The 26,791-nt window shown below is 42.0% G+C and overlaps 1 protein-coding gene across 4 annotated transcripts in view; it reads right to left on the reverse strand.

Moving 5' to 3' along the window:
- Nucleotides 1-26,791, reverse strand: part of PCMTD1 (protein-L-isoaspartate (D-aspartate) O-methyltransferase domain containing 1) — a 68,114-nt gene that overhangs the window by 32,038 nt on the left and 9,285 nt on the right. The window contains exons 1-2 of one of the 4 annotated variants that reach the window (XM_042972954.1): nucleotides 4,748-5,380; nucleotides 4,114-4,544 (exon numbers count right to left, since the gene is read on the reverse strand). The exons of 1 other annotated variant lie outside the window; for it this stretch is intronic. In XM_042972954.1, coding sequence (XP_042828888.1) covers nucleotides 4,114-4,420 — 307 coding nt within the window. In that variant the 5' untranslated portion in view covers nucleotides 4,421-4,544; nucleotides 4,748-5,380. Of the gene's footprint in view, nucleotides 1-4,113; nucleotides 4,545-4,747; nucleotides 5,381-26,791 lie in introns of those variants that run through there. 2 more of the 4 variants (XM_042972953.1, XM_042972957.1) reach the window with 2 other exon arrangements.

Raw genomic sequence — 26,791 nt, forward strand, 5'->3', positions numbered from 1 at the left:
ACTATTACAAAAAGAAAACAAAACACCACACAAGCATCAGTGAGGAAGTGAAGAAACCAGAACCTCGTACATTGTGGGAATAGAAAATGGTGCAGCCACTTTTCTAGAAAACACTTTGACAATTTCCTTAAACGTTAAACAAATTTACCATAGAGCCCAGCAATTCCACTTCTAGGAATCCACTCAAGGGAAATGAAAACGGATGCCCAAAGATCTGCACCATGTGAATGTTCATGACCGCATCAATCCTAATAGCTAAAAAGTGGTAACCCAAATGTCCATTAAGTGGTGAATGGACAAATGTGGTATGCCCATGTAATAACGTATTATTCAACCATAAAAGAGGAATGAGGTACTAATACATGCTACAGCCTTGAAAACATAAGGACAAGTGAAAAAAAACATACACAAAAGACCATATGTTGTATAATTCTACCTATATGAAATGTACAGAAAAGACAATCTATAGAAACAATGTAGACGAATGGTTGCCAGGGGCTGGGGTGGGGACAGGAAGTGGATTCAACTGGGAATGGGGGATGTTTGGGGGTGATAGAAGTATTCTCAAATTGGACTATGATACTGTTTGCATAACTGCAAATTTACTAAAACTCACTGTACACTTAAAATGGGGTAATGTAAATCATACCTCATTAAAGAGAGAAGGGGGCTAAAATGAAAGCTAATACTGGAGCATCTCAAGTCAAAGCAATCTCACGGCAGTTGAAGGAGGACCATTCAATGTCCTCTGGTAAACAGAAAAAGAGTACAGAGACGTGACAGCAACACGTAGCCTAACTCATCAGCAACTGGGCGATACAGTGTGGGCAGGAAGTTGCCTGTAAAGCACATAAGCTGGCCAACTGTTTTACCTTTAAGAAGTAGTACTGTAAGCTGAGGTAGTGGCAAACACAGCATTGGAATGATTCTGGCCGTTTCTGCAGTCATTTCTATTAACTCAGGAACTAGGCGAGGAAAACATTAAGTTGGATGAACCCCGATATTTTAAGTTTCGTAAGAAAGCTGTAACTTTTACATCGTGGGTTATGTAAGAAAATTGGAGGGAATACGTAAGCAAAGAGGATCGGAATGGAGAACCACCCCCACCTGAATTAGAAAGATCATAGGATCGATTTGCCTTCATAGATCTGATAGTTATAACTCAACTCTGGGAAACTGAGGACTTGGGAGCCCTTTTCTTGCACCCTGCTTTTCAGTGGGATTCCATAGGTATGAAAAAGACAGCACTGAGAGGAGGAATCAGTACTTGATTCTTTGTGTCAGTCTTTAGTTCTCAGAAGACTTCAGGAAAAGCCAGAGGAATAAGAATTTATCTTTAATGTGAAATAAGTTGTCTAAATGAGGCACATTAGGAGTCGGAGTGATCCGTTCTCCACGTCTGGAGCAAAAACACATTCCATTTACGAACAACTGCTTCAGCCACGAGAAATTTGCTGATATTAAGAAAACCTAACTTCCTCTCACTGAACAAAAGCTCTCACCAGACTGTAGCCTACGTACTACAGGTGTGTTTCTGGAGTGGCGGTGGAAATTCCTCAACGAGCGTTTTTCTCATCTGTATTTACCAAGCCACAGGCACCACACTCTCCGGGCGCCAGCCAGGACTCCTCCAGATCAAGCTCGGTGTGTCCTCGGAGGAGAACCACTGCCTATGGTGAGCACCTGTCACCCTCATCTTGTGACCGGGAGAGAAGCATGGCTCAGAGCCGTGATGTTAGTTACTTAATAAGGACAGAGCTTCTGGTAATAAGGTCACTGTGAAGCAACAGACCCAAATCCGACTCGCCATGCTCGGGTTAATGACAGGGCACGTAGAAGCGACTTTCTTTAGTTCCATTGTCCTGGCTTAAAGCACTCACAAAGCAAACCAAAAACGGAGAGGCAGGGGTAAAAAGATTAGGCTTCCTCAGAAGCTAGACCAATCCAAGGTTTATTAGCTATAATCATTGTTTTACAGACTCTGCTTTCTGCCTTTCCTTCTTTAGAGTGCTTTTATCTTCGTCACCAAAGGACTATTCCACATCAAAACACGAAGAACTTTATCTTGGCCTTGACTCTGTCAGACACAGATAAATCCTGGCATAATGTCCAGTAACCATCGTCATACATGTAACTAAAGACCATGACACCCTGGAGCCTTGTAAGAGGAGGAAAACATCTAGTGCACCGTGGATCACTTACACGGGGGTCTGTTTCTCCACGCTGCCCTCTGGTATGGAGGTAGGCATTCAAGACACAATAAAGCTTGAGGTCAGCCTACAGATGCATCTATCTGGCCACAGGAAATGAATCTCCTGGAGAGGCGACTGAGTAGAGTTCAAGAGGGCAATCTCACTGCTAGCAAGGTTGCTAACTAGTTATGACCTGCCTTCCCCCCAGCCCTTGCGCTACGACTGACCTCCGTCAGCAGGAGCCAGCTGACAGGGCTAGAGAAGTGGAAGAGAGGGTAACAGGTGCTCTGAAACTGGCCAGACAGGCTGTGAGGCCTAGACTCCAGCCTAAAGCTGCCAGAGCTGGCCAAAAAATGCACTGTTTCAAAAAGGTCGGGGTCCCCAACCTGCTGAGAAAGTCCTGTCTCAGGAAGGGCAGGAATACCAATTTTAAATGTAAGCTGCTAAACTTCTTTGTTGGTAAAAATTAATAATTTGCCACCATTTTTTAACATACCATCCCGTATCAAAAACATACTCATCGGTTGTGGGATAAAACAGAATGTTTTATTTATTAGATTGTATCATGTATCACGAACTGACTCAGTTGTTTTTTTATGAGCTGGATTGCAGGTTCCAGGACTAGGAGAGAAAGTAAGGAGCCAGTCAGTGTGTAAGAAAGGAGGATTTCAGGCCTGAAGATGCCTTGAAAGTCATTTAATGGGACTACATAATTGGCTGCCCAAACTAGGGCAGTTCAGGAAAGAAAAGGACATTATAAATACTGATGCAAGGACAACAGGGATAAACTAGGACTGTCCCACACCCTGAGACACAGACTCCCCCTACGAGAGTATACTCATTTCTCTATTCAAAATCCTTCAAAGGTTCCCCATCACTTCAGAATGAATTTTAAATCACCGTCTCATCACTACAACTTGAGCACATGCCTCAACGATAGCATGTATCACACTGGATGAAAACTGCTGATTTTCTCAAGTCTCTCCACTCTCATCAGTCTGTGAACTCCAGGGCAAGAGTCTACGTGACGGGCCTTGGTGTTCTACCTCAATGTTTGTCACGTAGCAGCACTTGGTAAAAATAATGGCTGTTTCCATCAACATCATGTCTCAGAGCATATTTTCCTCCATCCATGCTTTTTCAACCCACATTCTGTCTTTCCCAGGTGTCACTTCACAGCCATGTGACTTGAGGCAAGTCAGTCAACCTCTCTGTGCCTCAGTTTACTCACCTTTATACGCAGGATCCTAATGGTACGTACATCACAGGATGATTAGGATCATTAAATGAGGTACTCTACGTAAAGTGCTTTCACCACCACCCAGCCAGCTTCCCAAAGGCCGATCTGTTCCTTTGGATCACTGCTATATACTTACACCATGAACAACGCCTGACGGAACAGACAGCATGTCCTCCGCAAGCTTACTGACACGTACTTTCTTTCTCCAATCCCTTCCTTTGCCTCACCGGTGCCATGTATATACTCTACACCCCCTCTACACCCACTCCCGTGTCTCTATCAGAAACCTGGCACCCTTCCCTTTAAAATGGGACACAGAGGACCACGAAACTCTACGCCAGCCGCCAATCACAGCCCTTCACCTGAAATAGATTACACGAGACTCCTGAGCTCTCTGCCTACCGGCTGTCCAATATTGAACAGACGATGACCGGAGGCTGAAAAACACTTCCGAGGACTTCTTCAGTCTAGGATGAAATGCACATGCTGCCTCTCAGGGTCAGGGCTGAGACGAAGAAAAGACTGCTACCGCCTTGTGTTTCCACACTCAAGTAAGGAGGAGAACTACTCTATTGAGTATATACATTCAAAGGTATACAAATTTACAAACTCTGGAAATCAGAAACAGTTATACAAACTCAGCTTACTTTTTAAAATAAAATTTCACAAAAATAAAATTACCTAAAATTAAGCCCACCATTGTACTTAAATATCCGGTTCCACTTCCCAGGTTAAGAAAAGACAATCCTGGTTGAAGTTTCAACGCTTCCATAACTTCTGAATAAATGCAAGGTGCTGACAAGTGTATGTTGCCATGCTTCCAGGCTAAGTCTTTGTACGCATTGTCTCGGTAGCCTTCCAAATAGTAATCTCCGCGATCAATCGCTCTGAAGGCTTGCTCCACTCTTTCAGTGCGGATATACTGAGCTTCTTTTAAGTTATCAATTAAGTCATCATTATCTTCCCCAGCACTCACAGCTCCTCCCATGATAGTATTCAAATCAAATCATAAATTTTAAAATGTAATAAAATTAGCAGAAATGGCTTCCAATAATGGAGTGTGGTTTGTTTTCCCTTTAATATTGCACTTGATTTCCAAAAATAAATTAATCCTGAAAGGGAAGAATAAAAATAAACAGGTTTAAATTAATGCTCAAAGGAAAAGTAATTCCAGTTTAGTAAATATATAATAGTCATCATAACTACCATTTTTCAAGGATATATTTTGTTCCAGACATAGGGTTAAGTTCCTCAAGATTATTATTTACTCTTATAACAACCACAAAAGGTAGCTTAAGTTCGATCTCTTCTGTACCTGTGGCAAATCTTGGACACCGAAGAGTTAAGTCACCTCATACTGAAAGGCCAAATATGGTAGCCATTAGTCACAGGTGGCTATTTAGACCTAAATTAAGTAAAATTAAATACAATGTAAAAATCAGTCAGGCACCCCAGCCACACTTCAAGTGCTTAACAGCTACGTGTGGCCAGTAGCTGCCACACTGAACAGAGCTGGTCTAGAAAGCGACAATTCTGGGACACAGTTCCAGGTCTTTCCGACTCCAGAAACCATGCTCTTAATCATTAAGGCAGGCAGCCTTCGGAGTATGGTGAGTCTAGTTTAACATGCATGAATTACTTCACTGACTTAAAACTTCCTAAACTTAAAAATCCACTACCACCTAAATGCTAAAAATCTTCAGTGCACCACATAAATTCAAAATGTTAACACAAAGCAACATAATTACCCAAACACTGAATACAAAAACAAAACAAAACAAACCCACTTTAAAACAAACTCCCACACGTTTAAAATACACACACCCACACACAAACATATGTGTGTTAAAGTGTTTTATTTGGTAAACCCTGTGGTGATAAATAAGGAGACCACAATTTTATTAAAAACTTTAATAGCATAAGCACCAGAACATGTTACACACAGGTACAATAAACTTCAACTAAAAATTTCAGCATCTTCAAATGAAAACATAAGTGCAACTTGATAAACTAAGAATTTTAACACATCATCATGATACACAATTTAATCTTTGATTCAACTACGGTTAATAAATGAATTTCACGTAACAACTAATTTCTTAATTAATAAGTCACGGGAGGGAAAGTGAGAAATGAAATGTCCATAGCCAAAAACAAAAGAGTTTTGACAGCCGACCCTGGCAGGGCTGTACCCTCACTCTTGACTTTTATTTTTTATTTTTTTATTTTTTTAACGTTTATTTATTTTTGAGACAGAGAGAGACAGAGTATGAACGAGGGAGGGGCAGAGAGAGGGAGACACAGAATTGGAAGCAGGCTCCAGGCTCTGAGCCATCAGCCCAGAGCCCGACGCGGGGCTCGAACTCACGGACCGTGAGATCGTGACCTGAGCTGAAGTCGGATGCTTAACCGACTGAGCCACCCAGGCGCCCCTTGACTTTTGAGTACAAGAGCAACTGAGGCCTCGAGCTTCCTCAGGGTTCTCAGACTTCTGTGACTGAACTGTCCCAATAGTCCAGGGACAGCTTCCTCACCAGGCCCTGTCCCCACTGTCTGTGTCCTCTTTTGTCTTTTCCTGTGATCTCCTTAAACTTTCTGAGCAGAGGAAATACTGTGAACTCATGTCACACTACTTAACTTATGGAAACTCACCTCGACAAGTGAGTTGGCTGGCTCCAATGCCCCCACAACCCCAAAGAGAAGTAACTGGAAAAACACATGGGCTTACAGCACCATCCTCAATGAGTAGACTTCGCAGCACACGGAGACGTCAACGTGCTCTTCCTTCCACAGTCTTAGTTTGGGCACCCCTTTCTAACCCAAGCATCTTAACTCGCTGAGCAAAATTCTAGCATTTAGAGATTTGTTTCGTTTTGTTTTTCACGACACGGCCTCTAGGCGTAGTCTAACTTTTCACCTGGTACTCAGAGTGAATGCCTTCCCGGGATGGAAGAAAAAGTGGCTATGCTGAACTGGAAGCAGCTCATCAGTCCCAGCGTGGCACCTATCACAGGACTTTATGAAGCCTAATTGTGACTCTGAAGACATTTGATGGCTCTCCTCGAAGTGCTGTATCTTACTAGTTTGAAAAACTATTCCCCTTCCGTTTGCTTCCAGGGCTAAGGAGTGACCCAATCCTTCTCAGGTCCTTCTGGGCTCTAACCTGTCCCAACTTATCACAGCAAACAAACAAATGTTGACTTCACCACACAGAAGTGCTCACTCGTGGTGAGAAAGGCAGGAGGAAGAATCAAACCAGTAAGAACTGTTCCCATTTGCTGACAGACCCTGTACCATACTCAGTGTTTTCGTTAAAACACATGGTCTCCTTAAAAGCTACGCTAAGCCTGTGAGGAAGGCGATCCCTTGCCCACTTTCAAGTAGAAACAATCTGTAAAGGCCTGGCTGGGATACTACAATGCATGTGACTGCTGCTACAGGAGCCCAAAGCAAAGTGGATCCAGGAACCCAGGAGAGCTTTCTCAAGAAGGCACAGACTGGGTAACACAGTTAAAGGACTAAGGGAATCAAAGGCTGAGGAAATGGCTGGTATTAAAGTGACAGAGTAGATGACCCTTTTAAGAAACTACACGCAGCTGGGTACTTTTGATCACCTTAAGACCTTTATCCCGTCGGCCAGTGATTTATTTCTTTTTTTTTAAGCCTGGATCCTTTTGAGAATCCGATCATACTTTGGTCCTTCTCATTGACAAATGAATGAAGGAAAAGTTTTACGCAGCTTCAGAAGGAGCCTGAGTTCCTACAAACCCATGAGCTGAATCTAATTTAAGAACATCTACTTGATGCAGCAGAGTCAGCCGCAGGTATTAACAAGGAAGGGAGATTAAAAGGGCAGGAGAATTACACTTCCATTTCAGAGAGTGCAGTGTAATCTGTGTTTCTGATCTACTGCAACAGACCGGAGAGCAGGTACTTGGAAAGTTGGGAAACACATCACCTTGTCAAGAAGGAGCAGCGTAAGACCTGAACCAGACTTCCAGGACACTCTGGTCTGATGGGAAAGAAACACATCTGAACACAAAGCTGTAGGGTATCCAGGAGGGAGGTGATCAGGAAAGGTTTTCTGGAGTAAGAGGAGCAATCACTGCAATGCATCATGTTTCCTTGAACAAGATGTAAGGTAAGGATGTGCAGATAACAGTCATGGTGGTCTGCATGTTCATGCTGTGAAGTGACAGCAAGGTACAAGCTTATGCACATGACAGAGACACCTTAGCAACTTACGAAAACTTTCAGCAAAAAGCTGAAGTTACAGAGGACCTGCTTCTAAGGTAGATGCTGTCACAGTTACTTCAAGTGGTCTGGGGAAGCTATGAATGCAGATGAAAAAAAATGATAAGACACTGTCCCTGAATTAAAACAACATATGAATTAAGGCTATATCCAGGTTCAGATTTTAAAATTCTGATGAAAATATACATATGAAAATAAAATGATATCCATAAGCAAACTGTCTTCTAGGGCCTAAATTTCAAAACGAAGATGAACCCTGGGGTTTAAGGCTGTGAAAGACTGAAGGACTGTGATGTCAGGTGCAAATCCCAGTAGATTTAGCTATGCTAGAAATCTTATGAGGATTGCTATTATCTTTGTCTGTCTTTGTCAGTAACCTGGTTATACAGTTGCACAGGTTTTCAGTGGTATGCCCTAAGGCTATTTCTCCCACATGTCCCGCTGTTTTGTGAAACATTAGTAGGTGTTTTCAGATGTTATAGAAAAACCCAGTACTTGACCTCAGGCCCTTGAAGGATCTTAGGAAATGTGAGGGACCACAGATCAGTCTGGAGAAGAGCTGGCATGCAAAACTGTGAAATGGGATAAGCAGAGCCGTGCAAGGACGTTACGAAACACTCAGCCCAGACGCGGGGATACAATAAAAGGACAGGAAAGTTTTCCTAAAGGTGGAAGACCGGGTAAGCAAGAAGGCAGAAGGAAGGAAAAGTATTCAAAACATGTGGCAAAGACAAGGAGACAAGAGGCCATGCGCCTGCCCCTGGTAAGGCCCTACAAATAATAGCGCAGAGCTGAAGCGCAGGAATAGAAGCAGTGCTTGGTGAGGCAAGAACGACTAAGAGACATGAAAAAGGAAGCTTGCAGGCCACACACACACACACACACACACACACACGCACAGCGCTTGGACTTCCTCCCGCAGACAATGGAGCCAGCAAAGGCTTTTGAGATGAGAGACATATTGTATGACTAATTTTAAAACAAGATGTAAAGGAAAAACCAAAAGTGTAAAAGAAAGAGAACATAATTACAATTCGTTATTTGGTCTGGGGAAGACAATGTTTATACAGTCGGAATAGCGAAAACACAGTGGCTGATTTAATGTGAGTAGTCGCTGGGGCGCCTGGGTGGCTCAGTCCGTTAAGCATCCGACTTTAGCTCAGGTCATGATCTCTCGGTTCCTGAGTTCAAGCCCCACGTCGGGCTCTGTGCTGGCAGCTCGGAGCCTGGAGCCTGCCTCAGATTCTGTGTCTCCCCCTCTGCCCCTCTCCTGCTCACTCCCTCTCTCTCAAAAGTGAATAAAAACATTACAAAAAAAATTTAATGCGAATAGTCATTTAAGCACACTAGGAAGGATGAGAGGGAGGAGGTGAAGAGATAAAGAGGGATATGGGAGCTAACACCTCATCTGTGATTCCGGAAACTAAACGCTGTCTAAATATTTAAGAAGAAGAGCAAAAGAATGATCTTAGTTAGCAATGCAGAGGTAACTTCCTTACCATGAAAGAGCTGAACACATTAAGTTCCCTGTGGAGTGTGAGTCTCCAGGTAGAAACGAGTGAAGCCATGAACTGCCAGGCTTTGTCTTCAAGGGATCACTTGGCTTTCTAAATTGTGCACATGCATTATTTGAACAAAACTGACAAGCTGAATATAAAGGGTGTGTGTGTGTGTGTGTGTGTGTGTGTGTGTGTGTTTGTGTGTTAGACCAGATGAATCTAAAGACACATAGAAAATAATTTCTGAATAAAAATACACTTAATAAAATAGTTTATGGTAGAAAAATCAAAGAACAAAAAAGAGATTATTAACAATTTATACCACAGAGCTTCAAAGGTAAGTCATTTTATCATACAGTTCCTAAAAGTGGGTGGAAAATGAATTATTATAAATCACATTTCCATAATGTTGACAGATTCAATTATAAAAATATGTGCATTTGCATAAAATTTGAAAACCAAGTAAAATAAAAATGATTCATAACCCTAATATTTAAAGAGCCACTGTTAATATTCACTTTCTAAGCACATATATGCTTTCTTATTAACAAAATTAGTAATATTATTACTTCAAACTTTTGCCAAATAGGTCTTGAGCATTTTCACGTCATCAAAAATTCTTCCAAAATCCAGGTGTGCTATCCCACCGCATGGAGGCACCAAAATATAATGAGTCCCCCCGCTGACTGCTGGGCAGTGAATTTTGGGTCACACTTAATGTGTATGTGAAGAGTTAGTAAGTTAAAATCTGTAACGAATATTGTGATAATTCAATAATAATCCCCTAACTTGAAATACACTTCATTTTTTATGAGTCAAGCAAGCACTATTAAAAAACCATCGCAGCATTAAGTCACAGAAGTGTTTGTCGTTTGTTAATTCTGAGATAATTCCACCTCAATCATGGAAAAGTGCCAAATGCAAGTCAAGAGACTAAGGTCTAGCCTTGGTCCCACCGATAAACTTTGCTGTATGGCTCTGGGCAGCTCTCCAGAACATCATTTCCTCACCTGTGAAATGAAGGGGCTAAATTCTAGGATTCCTAAGGTTCCCCAGAGCTCTAATTTCCCTGCCATTTTGGCATCAAACCCGCATTTGAGGACAGCTGAGTTCTAGTTGTGCAGGAATGTCTGTCCATGCCTGGGCACCTCTGTGACTTTGATCACATTTTTTTGGTGCCCCACTCCTGCCATTCTCTCCAAACATGGAAAAGAAAGAAATGGGAATGGTCAAGTCCTACATCAAACAATAAAAGCAAACTAAGGAATCGAAGAAAAAGAAAAGACCAAGGCAGAATAGAGAAACGTCAGAAAAGAAGACTGGACAGCTCACGCAGTCAGATCTTTTGAGAACGAAGTCACCATATCAACTCACGGAACACAATTTCGCTCCTTGGCACTTTCTTTCTCGTATGCGTGCTGGGGTTCGGGGGAATACAACAGGGTGCGTACATTCACACGAGCTCACCTGAGATGATCTGTAAGGTGTTCCCAAAAGTTGCTGGCCAGTCTTTCAAAATAAGGGATGTGGTTTCAAGGTATTTGGTTTAGGGGAAGATCTACAGAAGGCCCAGTTCAATATTACGGTGTCTTTCAGGCCCCTTAGGGATGTTTTATGGAAAGTTAAAAACAAGTCAAAGGAGGCGGGCGGCCAACAGATGGCGGACAGATGTCACAGCGCTGGGGAACAGTGAACGCTGACTCACGCTCTTTCCCTCCTAGCGACCAGGGGCAGGCAGCCAGGTGCTGCTTGCTGCTCCGTTCTCTGCAACGGTGAGGACAGGGCTCACCCGCTTTGGGGGAAAGAAGATTAGTCATCCAAAGGACAACACGCTATTTGAGGGCATGAGCAGAGGGTTGTTCTTCCTCACGCCTCAAAGATCAGAGGAGCCACGCGAAGCCTGTTTTGAGTGTGCAAAGACACGGGGGGGGGGGGGGGGGGGTGCTTCTCAGTGATGGCAAACAGATCTGATGAGATATAAATACAGAACAACAAAAGAAAGAAAAGGGAGGAACAGACTAATGAAGGGGTTCAGAACAAGTCTCCCTGAGATGTACCACTTTGGCATGTAGACCATTTTGAGCTGAAGGCAATCAAGACCCAGCAGCCTAAAGCAAAACTGTTACCTCTCTTTAAACTACCTAAAGGAGTTTAGCTAAGGAGGTGGGCCCAGAAAGAAAGCTATTACCAAGGCCATTTTTTTTTTTTTTTAATTTTCTTGACCCATCTGCAGAGCAGGACGAATATCTGCTCTTACCATCCCGTGAACCTCCCTATGACCTCCCAGGCCCCTATCCCACTTCGTAGCTCTCGATGGATGGATGGCATGTAAACCTCAACTGCCCAGCTTCTCCTTGGGTCTGTCTCTGTGGGGCTCCCATACAATTCAAATTTTCTCCCATCAATCTGTCTTATATTAATTTGATTATCAGAGAAGCCAAAGAACCTAGAAGAGCAGAAGGAAAATATTTTCCTCCAACATTAAAGATTCACTACTCATGCGCCCAAAGCTACCGGGAGAACATCCAGGTAAGTCTATATCCAATGATAAATACACATCTTAATTTTTTTTATTAGTGATAATATACACAAGCAATTTCCTATGTTTCTATTACATACAGGCTCTGGGCTCTATTTCTTCACCAAAACTCTATGAGGAAGTACTAACTTCATTTTATAATGAGGAGACCAAAGCTCAGAGCTTATGAGTAGCTGAGCCACAACTCAAATCCAGTTTGGCAAGCCATAAAACCCTTCTGAAACAGAACAATTTGCAAAGAGGCTCCTGGCTCATAATTCAAAAGTAAACTTTTCATCCCCTTAGCTAAGAAGATTCAGATCTCCCTCCCTCTCTCCAATTTCCTTTTTCCTCCCCTCTAGTACTCTGGGTTCCAAAAGAAGAATGGGATAGTGGAAATAAAGCATCTGATGTCATGTACTGACTATGCAGCCTCAGGCAAAAGTCTAACCTGTGATCTTCAGTTGTCCTTGTCTATAAAATGAGAAAAATATTAACTGCATCATAAATTTGTAAAGAGTGCACTGCGCATAAGACTTCTAATGTACACATGTCCAATAAATAATCCACTTTCTTTCACATCTAGGACAAAAAAAGACACATTCAAAACGTTCATTTTTAAACACAAAGGACCGAAAAGGGAAACAAAAAAGTAAGTGTCAATTCTGAAATCTAGTGACGTTATCACTTAGTGACCTCCTGAAGACAGAAGTACAGGGTGAAAATGTAAATCCTAAAGAAAAGCCAAGTTACAGTGTATACAGAAGGGAAAGGAATAATACACCCCTTCGCATGTAAACTGATTGAGAGGCGTTAATGTAAAAACAAAAAAACCAAAACCACAAACAAACACAAACCAATGCAGTGACTTCTGTCATGCTCTGGGCCATAAACTAGGCCACGAGGCCCACATCAGGACCAGCTGCCCTCTGTGCTCACTTACACGGGCTCAGGAAGCAGGCAGGTAATGAGACTCTCTTTGGTAACTTACTAGCTAACTTCCACCTGTGCTAATTTTCTCTAATGGAGCATTTGTTCCATAAATCAGCAAAAAGTAGCTGTCTCATATAGTTTTCTTTTGTTCAACACATCTTTTCTATCCAAATTGTAAACTCAATAATAAAGATCAAATAAAACGAAGATAAAATAAATATTTAAAATATTCATCACGGTTGTAAAGGTGTTAGCAAGCATTTAATAAATAACAAACATAATACACTGTAAGAGCAACTTCAAGCCTTTCACTTCAGGAAATACTTTCAAATTTGAACATACCTAACAACTACAGCAAAGTGAAAGTGTATTTTTCCTTTAAATTCTCTTGAACTCTGGAATCTTCATCTGATCAGACGGCTGATAAGCCACTCTCTCAAGATAATTCAAGATTGTCGTCTCCTCCCCAACCCTTCAATTCACTACTACACAGTCTCAAGTAACAAAATAAAGTTCTGTTTAGAAGCAACCAGGTTCTATATTTTGATATTTATCAAGTTGCAAGGTGCCTATATTCACAGACGTAGACTCTTCAGTTATATTCTCAATTCTATTCCAGTCTTGCTTCCTATGCCTTTTTCTTCCCTCTACCTCCCCCCTCATTCTTTTAACTTTCCTATTCTCCTTTGCTGGGGGCAGTGAAGACCAGCGCAAACTCAAACAAGACTGGAAAAAACAGTAGGAGGCGGCTTTACGTGAGTTCAAGGTATGGGATATAAGGTGAGAGAGGAATATAAAACATTTTTTTTAAATTTTTTTTTAACGTTTTATTTATTTTTGAGAGAGGGAGAGACAGCATGAACAGGGGAGGGTCAGAGAGAGGGAGACACAGAATCTGAAACAGGAAATATAAAACATTTTTAAAGGACAAGATGAGACAAGCTGAAATCTTATAATTTTGAAAATTACAGGATTTTTAAAAAAAATTTTTTTTTCTTAATGTTTTTATTTATTTTTGAGACAGAGACAGAGCATGAGCAGGGAAGGGGCAGAGAGAGAGAGAGAGACATAGAATCAGAAGCAGGCTCCAGGCTCTGAGCCATCAGCACAGAGCTCGATATGGGGCTCGAACTCAGACTGTGAGATCATGACCTGAGCCGAAGTCGGATGCTCAACCGACTGAGCCACCCAGGCGCCCCGAAAATTACAGGATTCCATGTACCTCCAAAGTCTCCTCCGCTCCTTTTACTCTACGATCTGAATATATGACCTCTTAAAACCTCTATGAGTACACCATTAGACATGTGTATCCCTAAACACCACACAAGTATACTCCAAATGCCCTCGATATGCAGTCCCACGTATCTCTGAACTACCAAAATCCTCAGAGAATTACTGCCTCAAAGTTTAGGATTACTGCTTAACATCTTCAATTTTTCAAGAAACGTTAAGTGTTGTACTAACCAACCTTAACACTTAAAAAAAAAAAATTCCTTACAGAAGCTACAGCCCAGAAAAACTTTTCAAACAGAAGAGGTGTTTACCTCCTGTAGCTCAGGGAGAGTCTGAGGCAGAATACTGAACCGACACTGGGCTTTCTGGTCTGCTGAACGATGCTCTTAGGACGTCATGAGATCAATAGGGAAGCAGGAGAGAAAAGCATATACATTGTCAGCTCCTCTCCGGTCAGTCTTTTAAAGTTGGGCTTCTTTTATTTGAAACATTTTGAGTTCACAAAGAACAATATTCAAATAAAAATAAAAGAATATCCCCAAAGCAAAATCCCACAATTTGGGAGTTCAGATGATCGGCATCTGTTCCCATCACAAACCAGAACATGAACTCACACCAGAGATATTCTTCCTGCATATCATACTGTGGAATGCAAAGACTGGCCTTGTCACACCATACAATTTTGAGCAAATTGTTATCTTTCCCGGCTTTAGTTTTTTCACCTGGAAGATACTGCTACTAAATCAAATTTTCTCGATGGCACCTGTAACAACTCTAAAACTGTCTAAGCATATTTGCTACACAAAAATAAAAAATGTAAACAGGTCAACTATAAAGTTTTTTGGCCTTATAAAATGGTATCTTTCCAGAGGCCACCATGACCATTTTATCTATGGACAGGCAGTGAAAGCTACATAGAACAAAATACCTCGTTATACATCATTTTAATTTGCAGTGCTTCCATACCAACTCGTACAATTTCATTAACTACTCCAGGATATTTACACAGGACAGGTGGTATTATCTGCACTACCCATGTGAAGAAAACCGATTGAGAACAATTTGTTCTAGATTTTCCATATAAGACATATTTCAGTCTTATTCATAGATCTAATGTCATGCATTACCACTAATATTCACATTATCAGAAATAAAACAGCAAATGTAGGTCTGAGACCCTTTGACAAATACACACACACACACACACACACACACACACACACACCACATTTGATACTATACCTTCATTTCATTTATTGGGACAAATAACTCTATCCCTGTTTTTACTCATGACCCAGAGAAAGTTAAGGAAGTTCTTAAACTGTAATCATAAGATCATCACCACAATGCTACAAGCTCTAAAGTAAGTGGTCACCGTAAATGATTAATCTTGTACCAACAGAACTCATTTGGAGAAAACTGTCCAAACTGAACCACCAAAACGCTTGTGAAAGCTTATTAAACTATAGCTCAGTACCTCCCGCCAGGCTTCACTTAGACAACTTCTTCACCACTGGTCCAGCAAGTTGAGCAGGACACAGGCACACGGAGGACAGAAAGTCAAAGAATGGCTTCAGTTCAGTAGACAATCTCTTTTCATGGAAATTAGTCTCTTAAATGGTTAGTGTATCTTCATTAAAAAAAATGTTTAAATATTACTTTCAATTTGGCTACAATAAACTGACACACTGAAAGCTTTTAACAATGTAAGGAATTATTTCATACTAATTAGATTGGGCTTCGAACTGTAAACAGCAAACTGCGTACTCATAACTGAGAATGTTTATTAATAGTACACTTTAAAATACTAAATGCTCTCGCTCTCAATAAAAAATTACTCAAAGCTACTAGTACTGCCTTCCATTTCGATATTCTAAGTTTTGCACAAAAGACTTCCATTTGGTGATTTCCTCATTCAATTAACAAAACTGGGCGCCTACTTACGCCTCAGGAACTATGGCAGGTATGCAGGACTAAGAGACCAAACTCCAGAAGCTAAAGTCAAATTAGAGAGCTTTCTTATAAGGTAACAGTTACAGAAAGCTCGCTTCATTTCATGGATAAAGAACTGAGCCCCAGCAGCTGCCTTGTCCAAGATCACACAAGTCATTGGGGCACCTGGGTGGCTCAGCGGGTTAAGCATCCGACTTCGTCTCTGGTTATGATCTCCCGGTTCGTGAGTTCCAGCCCCATGTCGGGCTCTGTGCTGGCAGCTCAGAGCCTGGAGCCTGCTTCGGATTCTGTGTCTCCCTCTCTCTCTCTGCCCCTCTCCCACTCATGCTCTGTCTCTCTCACAAACAAACATTAGAAAAACATTTTTTTAACTTAGAAAAAAAAAATCACACAAGTCAGAAACCCAAGTTTTTGCAAGTCATTATATACTAATCTTAGATAAGAGAAAATCTATTCAAACATTAGTATAAAGCCAAAAAGGCCGAATTTACTCCTTTGTTTAAATTTTTTTTTAGGTTTATTTATTTTGATGGGGAGGGCCACCAGAGAAAGAATTCCAAGCAGGCTCTGCACTGTCAGGGCTTGAACTCACGAATGGTGAGATCATGACCTGAGCCGAAATCAGCAGTCGGATGCTTAACCGACAGATCCACCTAGGCATGCCAAGATTTCTTAAAATTAAGTGAGCAGAACGTTTCTTTTTTAAAAATTCAGAAAATTTTCTTAAGTTCAGTATTTAATTACTGATAGCAAGCAATATTACTGAAACCTGACTTTATGACAATTTGTTGGAGATTGTAAGGAAAAAAAAATGTCCAAAATGAAACTACTACAGAAAACAATGTATTAAGTATATCTAGACTGAATCCACACGGGTTATAGTGGTGAGTTAGAACATTAACGCAATGTAAAATTTTGGTCTGAATTCAACAGGATTTATATCAATAGGAATGTAACAATTTTACTCATTTGCTCCCCTTAAAAAGATTATTTGTAGAATGAATATTAATGTATCAAATTATAATAATTTCATATAGGGTCGTAGCTTCATTACAAGTGATATTCTAACAGAATGTGCTGTTGTCAACATAAATAAAAATTATACTTAAAGATCATATAACACAGTGTAGGTTCTAGACTGGAACCCTAATTCTATAACTTCTATGTGATCTCAGGAACATCATTCACCTCTCAAGGCCTTAGCTGCTACATGATAAAAACAATATTGGTAACAATAATTACCTCACAGGATTAGCATGAGAAGTATCTGAGATAATGTATGTAAACTGCCTACAACAGTCCCTGTCACATAGCAAGTACTCAATCCGTTACCGGTTTCCATTAACACAGGCTTACTTCATCCCCTCACAAAAGACCATGGTCCCATTTCAAGAAACATTTATCAAATGCATAAAAATCTATATGTAATATCTATAAAATACTTTGGATTTTAGGTGTCAATTTTCACCAAGATCTCAATAGCTGGACGATGTTTCTGAGGGAAACCAAAGCATGGAATGACTAGAGAAAGACACTGCGAATATACCTTGCGATGCTGGACAGAATTGAAGGAATCATCAGTATGAGCTCGTTAACTTGACTTGGACAACTACACACACACACACACACACACACACACACACACACGTATAAAACAGAAAGCTACAGAAAACACACATATATACTTTCCCTTTGTTTATGAATGCCTAAAAGATAAACAGTGATTCAAAATAAACCCAAACTCTGGTTGCAAAAGGTGGAGGAAAACATGTTTTGCATTTTTCTCTACTACATCTTCCCATCTATTAACAGCAATCTCCCATTCCCCCGCTCCCACCGGAAGACACTCGAGTGTCCACTCTTCCATCGGTAGCAGGAGCCCTGGAATCTCTGCTGCGGTCTCCGCGCTCCGGCTCTCACAAGTAACTGAGCGTCTTCGACAACTACTCGAGCCCCAAAGTTCAACTGCAAGGACCTACTCCCGCCCACTATCCAACCCCCGGATCCTTATTTTATTCTACAACCACATCTGACATCGACTTTGCCCATTCTTTTTCTACCACCACACTCATTGTCACTAGTGCTACAGCAAAGATCATCCATCAAAGACCTGAGGAGCTCAGTAAATACCTGAGGACCGGCAGGCCTTAGTTTCTGTTAACAACTACTGAACTCTGTGCCTGTAAGAGCAAAAGCAGCCACAAACGACACGTAAATCAAAGTATGGCTGTGTTCCAAATTTTTTTATTTATGAACACTGCAACTTAAATTATAACACATATTTATAGATACATTTATGTATCATTTACATAATTCTCACTTAGTCTTAAATTTTTTTTCCAACTTTTTAAAAATGTAAACACCATTCTTAGTTTGCAGGCTATTCACAAACAGGCAGTGGGCCAGGTTTGGGCCACGCACCATAATCTGCTGACGCCTATCAATATCACTTTCTTCCCAAACCAAACATGTCCGATAAACATGGCTTCACTCCATTACTTTCCATTATTTCAACCCCTCGTTCTAACTTTCTGCCTCACTCCTCTTGTAAACGCCTGACTTTGCATCAATCCAGTATCTCTCTTCTGTGTAGTGTTTTATACCGTGGAGTGTTACAGAAGAAAAAAAAATCCACCACTTGGATTGGTACCACTAAAGATTTCCGTTCTTCAATCTCAACTGGATTTTCAATAGCACCTAGCAATACCTCTGGCCTTCAGTCGCTCCCATCCTCCACAGCAAACTCACTACCACTGCCACCGTCCCCTCAAGATGAATCTCCCTAACAAAGGTGATACTTGTCTCTCTTCCACAAACAAGGTCATGAGACAAAAGCCTCAACTTCCCCAGACTGTCACCTGAACCCCATACCACCGGACAACAGTATTATTACAAATATACCTGCATCTGTACACACATCCACAAGCAGAGTATTCGACCTTTGTTCTGAAATTCCATAGGCCTGATTTTGTCCATTATTGGAATTTAAGTACCTTACTAAATAAATACTACATTTATTAGATGCCTAGCACTCAACCAAGTGCTTTACAATGATCTCTCAATCTAGAAGGAACCCCTCCTCCTAGAAATCTCCTCTAAGCCCACCTCCAGAACACTCAGGGGCCTATCAGTCAGCTAAGGCTACCATAACAAAATACCACAGGCTGGTATTAAACAACAGAAATTATCTTACAGTTCTATAGGCTAGAAATCCAAGATCAGGGTGTCAGCATGGTCAGCTTCTGGTGAGAACTCTCTTACATGGCCTTTCCCTGCTGTGTGGTCAGAGAACCAACACTGACATCTCCTCTTATAAAGATGCTATTCCTACAGGATCAGAGCCTTACCCTTTTGTACTCACCTTAATTACTTCCTCAGAGGCCTCATTTCCAAATACACCTACACTCGGGGTTACGGCTTCGACATTAAAATTTTTCAGGGACACAAACACTGGGGCCACAACAGTGCATTGCTTCAGTGCTCTCAAACACCCGTGACTATACCTGAAACACTGCTCCACAAAGTTATTTCATTTCTCACCCACTTGACTGTAGGACTGTTTTTCTTCAAGAGAAAGCTCCACATGCTACTCACCAATTTCTATCACTTACCAGAGAGGCTATCGTGGAAGCAAACAGTAAATGACGAAAGAGACTAAATGAATGAATAAAGTAACTTCGGCATGATATTCATTTAATGAAAATGGAAGGGTGAGACCAATATTTGAGTTACACAGACCTCTCAGGCTGTTTCTGCCTTTGAGACTGATGCACCTTATAACAAAGAATTTAATTCAAGACCACCCCCAGTGATCAATTTTGTTTAGTTTCCCAGTAAAAAGACATGGGAAGAAGAGCAGAGATATCTGAGTGCTAGACAAGTTATACCCTCCACTGCACTATTACTCTGGTCTGCTTTGGGGCATACTTCATCGCAGAAGAGAAAAAGCTTACAGAGCTTAATATTTAGTTGGCGATACTACAGTTACAAAAAAAAAAAAAAAGGCAAAATGAATGTTTCAGGAGTTCAAAATGAAAGCAAGTTAACAAGGAATGTAATAGCCAGAAACAGACAAATGTGTGCTACCAAACATATGTAAAAAATTATTGTAAACAGGGGCACCTGGGTGGCTCAGTCAGTTAAGCAGCTGACTTCGGCTCAGGTCATGACCTTAAGATTCACAAGTTCGAGCCTGGCATTGGGCTCAATGCTGACAGCTCAGAGCCTGGAGCCTGCCTCGGATTCTGTGTCTCCCTCTTTCTCTCTCTCTCCCTCTCTCTCTCTGCACCTTCCCCACTCACTCTCTCTCTCTCTCTCTAACAAATAAACATTAAAAAAATGTAAAAAAAAATATTGTAAACATACAAATAATCTTCAACAATGTAATGATACTACGTTAACCTGGGAGCAGAGATACCACAGTAGAGATTCCAGAGTCCTTAATAAAGGTGGAAAGAGTTGAGGACACTTTAATGCCCTCAGGATGGGAAGTGAGGAGATTACTCTCACTAGGAAAAAATAGACACAAAGAGACAAAAACACAGTGGGGGAGGAGGAGGGCGCGGGCAGGGGACTTCAACAAATGTTCTTCTGAATTATTAATGCAATGTGAAACCACAATAAATTTCATAAAAGAAGGAATACTTTAGTTTTGCAAATACTGTAAGTACAAAGAGTTACACAAAGGTTGGTAATTAAAATGTGTTCAGAAAGGCAACCTGAAAGCAACCGGGGCACGTGTACCACATTTTCTAAATCATTCACTTTTACAAGACCTTTTGGGCATCTTCCTTACAGCGAGGTACTGTGGCAGTCACAATAAAAGGAGAATAAAATGAGTCAAAAACAAACTACAGGTTTCCTGGGCTATCCCAGAGTGTCCCTGAGAAAACTTTCTCAACCGAAAGGGGCCTGAGGCAAAGGTATTCTCCCCACCCCCAAAGTCTTTCCAAGGCCACTTTAAGAAAGACCTACGTTAGTAAGGTAATGGCTCTTTTCATACAAGTGAAAATTCTCTTCCAATTTCCTTCAGTTAGTGAAAACAGCTACTAATGCAGGTCTTTTGTAAAAGCCAAGTGGTACAATGTGGACTTTCATAAAACGGGGGATGCCTATGTATTGCTGACACCTGAAATCTCATTCTAGAATTTAAAGCTTTTAAAGTCTGTGATCCATGACAGCAGAGGCATAATTCATACAGTTTTCTGTGCATATAAACCCAGATAAGATACGGCACTTTGATATCCGTGAAAAGCAAGTCAAGAAAAATAAACTGTAAAGAAGAAAACTCCTAAAAGTATCAAGTTCACCCAGTCACGCAGGGGACAAAACTACTTGCTCAAGGCCACTGTGACAGAATTCAAGGCTCCAAGTTTCTTTCCAGTACATTATACAACAAAAGCTGAAAAAGTGACGACTTTTCTGAGATAACAAGCCTTTATCTGGTTTTAAAACAACAAAACCCCCATAGTGTTAAAGTAAGCCAGGGAAGAAGCGTAGAGTCCTTCCTTAAGGTGTACACAGAGCTAATTTTTGAGTCAGGGCAGTAAAAAGAGAGAAGCAGTGCTCAAATATTTGGTCCAGGGACTAGGACTGCTTCTTGATATTTAAATGTGAGAGAATACAGGCAAACGAGAAACAGTCAAGACCAGCTGACTGGGAACAAAATATAAAAATAGGAAGTGGCCTTTATGTCAAAAGGTGTCTACCATCATTTCAGCTGGGAGAAAGGTTTCGAATGGCACAGGGAGGAAAAGCAATGGAGAGAGGTTTTAAGAGCAGCAGCAGTTAATTGCCCTGATTCCACGAGAGAGACATGAAGTACAAATCAAAAATTTTCTGGGGCGCCTGGGTGGCTCAGTCCCTTAAGTATCTGACTCTTGATCTCAGGGTTGTGAGTTCAAGCCCCACACTGGGCTCCACAGTGGACATGAAGCCTACTTAAAAAAATTTAAAAAAAAGAATATTCTACTTCCAGAGGGTAAAATCATGGTTACCAGGGGGTAAAACTGATGGGGTTTGAGAGTACAAACATGCCACGAGCAGTTAATAAGTTACAGAGATCTAATGCCCAGCGTAATGAATACAGACAATACTGAACTGTAATTATGTCATGTGATAAATATAGCTACAGAGGCAGGTTGCCTGGGTGGCTCAGTTGCTTGAGCGCCAACTTTGGATCAGGTCATGATCTCACAGCTGGTGGGTTTGAGCCCCGCGTCGGGCCCTGTGCTGACAGCTCAGAGCCTGGAGCCTGCTTTGGATCCTGTGTCTCCCTCTCTCTTTGCCCCTCCCCTGATCATGCTCTATCTCTCAAAACAACAACAACAACAACAACAACAAAAAACAAACACATTGAAAGAAAAATATTGCTACAAAGGCAACCATAAGATATGAATGTATCACAGTGACACATCACACATATTAAATTTATACAGTGTCATATGTCAAATTCATTCAATTGAAAATAGAAAAAAATTCTATCTCCTGCATCAATTCCTACTGACGGGTAATGTCTGGCCGGAGCACGAGTGGATGGTGCCGGACACTGCACGAAAAAAGGGCTTTGCTTCTAGGTCCGGTGCACTGTTCGGCAGGCTTCTGCGGTGCTTGCGGGTTAGCAGCCAGTGGCTTCCCCCAGCGCCCTCCCCTGGGTGGTTGGTCGAAGACAGCCTCTGGGAAAACACCTCTCTGTGAACATGTTCCCCGGTACCCGGAAAGCAGATTTCTATAAAATCCATTAAGGAGGCACCAGAGCAACTTCTCTGCCACCCAATGAGCCACACGCTCTCTCAACGAAGTCTGGATCTCAGCCCTGGGTGGGCCTCTTCCTTGGGTGCTTGAATATGGCCCTTAGGGGCAGAGGGGAATCCTTCTATTTCCATATTCTTTAGAGCTCTCTTTCTGCTGACCAGTCAATTCTGTTAATGCTTCTCTACACTTCTCTACGTTGAACTTTCCCTGTTCGTATCACCCTGTGTGGTTTCTCCGGCCTGTTCGGACTAGACTGATACAATGCTGACAACCACGGAGACTACAGTCAGGTCAGTGAGGCGACGGAGAACAAGCAGACAGGCAATAAAATGAACCGACAATACAACAGCCTGAAACTTTGCAGCCAGACATCCACAGTCCCTTGCGTATGACTTAAATTGCTATCTCCCGCAAACGTTCTTGGTTGTTTTTTTAACTTCCAACTATTTGAGTTTTAGTTTCACGGCAAAATGTTAAACACCTGTCACCAGCTTTTCCGTGCTGCAAGAGCTGTCCCTCCTGATCCCAGAGGAACGTCAGAGAGCCAAGAGACTAAGAGCACTGAGGGCAGCTGCCAATTCCACCATCTTACACTCCTGCCCAGGAAGTCCATCGTGGTCAAGATTTTAGATGGAGGATGGCTCAGTGGCTGCATCTGGGAGTCAGCTTAAGCATGAGCTCGTGAAATGCTGCACGTGACCTTTCCGGTGCCCATTTCCCCCCTACAGACTTCAATAATTATTAGCATACTTGGAAAAGGCCAAAATCACCCACTGAAAAACTCATTCAATTTCATGTATGCACGTTAGGTAAGCCAAAAATAGAAACCCACAGAGAAATAAAGGAGCAGGTTAACAGCAGAGCCAAATTCTTGAAACAAACGCCAGGGATAAGCAATGGTAAAGGTTACTTCTTCTTGTCAGTGGCGTTTCAAAATGAAAGAAAAGAGCATCAAAAAATATTTCTTGAAATAAAACAGTCCCAGAGTTGGAAAACCGTAGAGGGAAAACTAAAGATATAAGCAGGCACTAAAGAAGTCAACAGATTTGTTGTATCACTCATTCAGCAGGAAACAATTTTGGAAGAAATCAACAGTAAATGACACTAAATACGCCACGCACACTGTGCTACTGTGCTAAAACGCACTGACCAGCAAAGAAGAGGTAATTGCCAGAAAGACAGCCTTACGTTTCTATAGGGCATTTGTTTTATTTTAAGGAGTGCTGGGTTGGGACGGACTTGTGTTTTCGAGGAACAAAAGTACTTTCAAAAACAGTAATTGGTAAGAATTTGTCTTATCCCACTACCTTACTCTAATCTCTCCAAACATGTTTTACAGCTGGCAAGCCTAGGGTAGAAATTTGTGTATTTACAGTGAATGCGCAGGGATAGTCTTTCCTTTCTACTGAGAACAAAGCACATGTACAACTTCTTCAAGTACAAGACTCTTGCCTCCCAACTGGAAAGACTCCACGTAGCGAACTGACAAGGATCCCAGACTCTCGTCTGCCAGAAAAACAATGTCATGGCTGTTGATTTTGTTTCTGCCTTTCTCCAACATAACTGCCTCAGGGATTCTAGGGCAGGTACGTATTTCTCCTTTCCGCTACCCTGCTGACTCAATCAAAAGCCTCCTCGTCTTTAGCACAAATTTCACAGTGCATCTAAGAAGTTTCCAGATTAATTTCACAGGGGATGGGGTTCCTGCCATCACTCCAAATTATGTGTGAACCCAAAACTTTCTAGTCCCTCACCTCTCAAACTAGCAATTTTTTTCAATTATTCATACTCCTCTTTAGTCAGAATGCTATTCTGTCATTATCCTTATTAATGTTAGCTAGAGTACTAAAACTAACTTCCAGTTGGTCTTCATGCCTGTGGTTCTCCCAACTTCACTAGCATCCTGCACACCATTCTGACCCACTTGCCCAGTAGAGCAACTTTATCATTAAAGAAAAGACGCAGCTCCAGAAATTCAGAGGTGCCTCCAGGAAGCTGCAAAAATGAGAGGAAATCCACTTGGCAGGGGCTCGAGGCCACCACCATTTAAACCCACTAGCACTGGGGCGCCCGGGTGGCTGAGTCAGTGAAGCATCCAACTCCTGATCTTGCTCTGGTCATGACCTCACGGAATAGAGCCCCACGTGAAGCTCCGTGCTGGGAGTGGAGCCTGCTTAAGATTCTCTCTCTCCCTCTCCCTCCACCCCTCCCTGTAGCGCTCACTCCCTTCAGTGCTCTCAAAAAACGACACACAAAAGACAAAATCCCAGTAGCACTAGTTTTATCAGTTTTAGGAGGGTCATCTTCGTGTTTTCTTGGGGGAAGGGACTGCTTAGCAGTCATTTCCCTAAGAGAGCAAATGCTCTCTACGTACCTACCTTACTTTCCTACCATTGCCCTAACACACCACCGCAAACATCAGTGACTTAAATCCACACAACTTCACTCCATGACAGTTCTAGAGGTCAACAGTCTGACACCGGTCTCGCGGGGCTCAGACGATGGTGTCAGCAGGGCTGGATTCCTTCCCGGAAGCTTTAAGAGGGTTTGTTCTCTTGCATTTCGAGGGCCTAATATCCACCTACTTCTTTGGCTCACGACCCTTCGCTGAATCTTGAAAAGCCAGCAACATCAGGCGGAGTCCTCCTCGCTCCACCTCCTGTCCTCGCTTCCCACCAGGAACCTTGTGGTTACGCCAAGCCCATCAGGAAAATCCAGCGTAGTCTTCCTAACTCAAAGGTCAGGGGATTGGCAACCTTAATTTCCCTTTGCCATAGAAAGTAACATATTCAGATTCCAGAAATTAAAACATGAACCTCTTTGGGGGGGGGGGGGGGAAGGACATTACTTGTCTACTACATACACTCCCCAGATTTTATTTACCCTCTATCTCCAGCAGAGTACTGCTCCACAGGGAATCAAACAAACCCAACTTAAATGTGTAATATGTACCCCAAGTCCACTGTCACCTAACCTATTTTCCCCCCGAGATACAGGAAAGGAAATAAGAGATCGCAAGAATAATCAGTGCAAAGACACATGCTCGTATCCCTGGACAGAACTTGGAATTCATTTTCTTTTTTTTTTAACATTTATTTTTGAGAGAGAGAGAGAGAGAGAGAGAGAGAGCGAGCAAGCAGCGGAGGGTCGGAGGGAGACACAGAATCTGAAGCGGGCTCCAGGCTACGAGCTGTCAGCACAGAGCCTGATGTAGGGCTAGAATGCACCACCGACCGCAAGACCATGACCTGAGCCGAAGCCAGATGCTTACAACCGGCGAGCCACCCAGGCGCCCCATGGAATTCATTTTCTCTTAATGCATGGTCACAAATCCTCCAGCTGAATCAACAATAACTACACCACAGACTAATTTTTAGTAAAAGAACCTCATAGAGACCCTGAAATTCAATTTGAAGTACCAACTGGGAAAACTGCAAAAAATAAAACCATCAACTGTTTGGTCTGGTTATTATTAAGCCATGTAATCATTTTTCTCTTAGAAAACCTATGCCTAATCCTAACCCTTGAACACAGCACTACAAAAAAGTTGCAGTGTTTCTAATACTTACACCACTGGGAAAAAGTGTGCCTAAATATAAGCTCAAGCTTGAAAACCTCTTAGGGCACAGTACTGCTTAATTCCTGACCTTACTTTTAGAATTATGGAGAGCTACTATGCAGATTCACTGAGCGCTTACAAAAATTCAGTTCAGCGTAAGACCCTGTACAACATATACATCTTTTCTTAGCTGTTGGTACCTGCCAAGATTTGTAGCAGATTCAAAACTGTCATATTTCAACGGAGTACTGGGTGCCTGGATGGCTCAGTCAGTTAAGAGTCCAACTCTTGATTTCGGCTCAGGTCATGATCTTGCAGTTTGTGAGCCCAGGTTCAGGCTCTGTGCTGGGTGTGGGTCCTGCTGGGGATTTTCGCTCTCCCTCTCTCTGTGCCCTTCCCCCACTCTCTCTCTTAGGCACACGCTCTGTGTCTCAAAGTAAGTATTTTATTTTAATTTTTAATGTTTATTTATTTTTGAGAGAGACAGAGACAGAATGCGAGTGGGTTGGGGCAGAGAGAGAGGGAGGCACAGAATCTGAAGCAGGCTCCAGGGCTCCGAGCTGTCAGCACAGAGCCTGACATGGGGCTCAAACTCACGAGCTGTGAGATCATGACCTGAGCCGAAGTCAGACGCTCAACTGACTGAGCCACCCAGGC

This window comes from Panthera tigris, chromosome F2, assembly GCF_018350195.1.
Source record: "Panthera tigris isolate Pti1 chromosome F2, P.tigris_Pti1_mat1.1, whole genome shotgun sequence".
NCBI classification, from domain to species: Eukaryota; Metazoa; Chordata; class Mammalia; order Carnivora; family Felidae; genus Panthera; species Panthera tigris.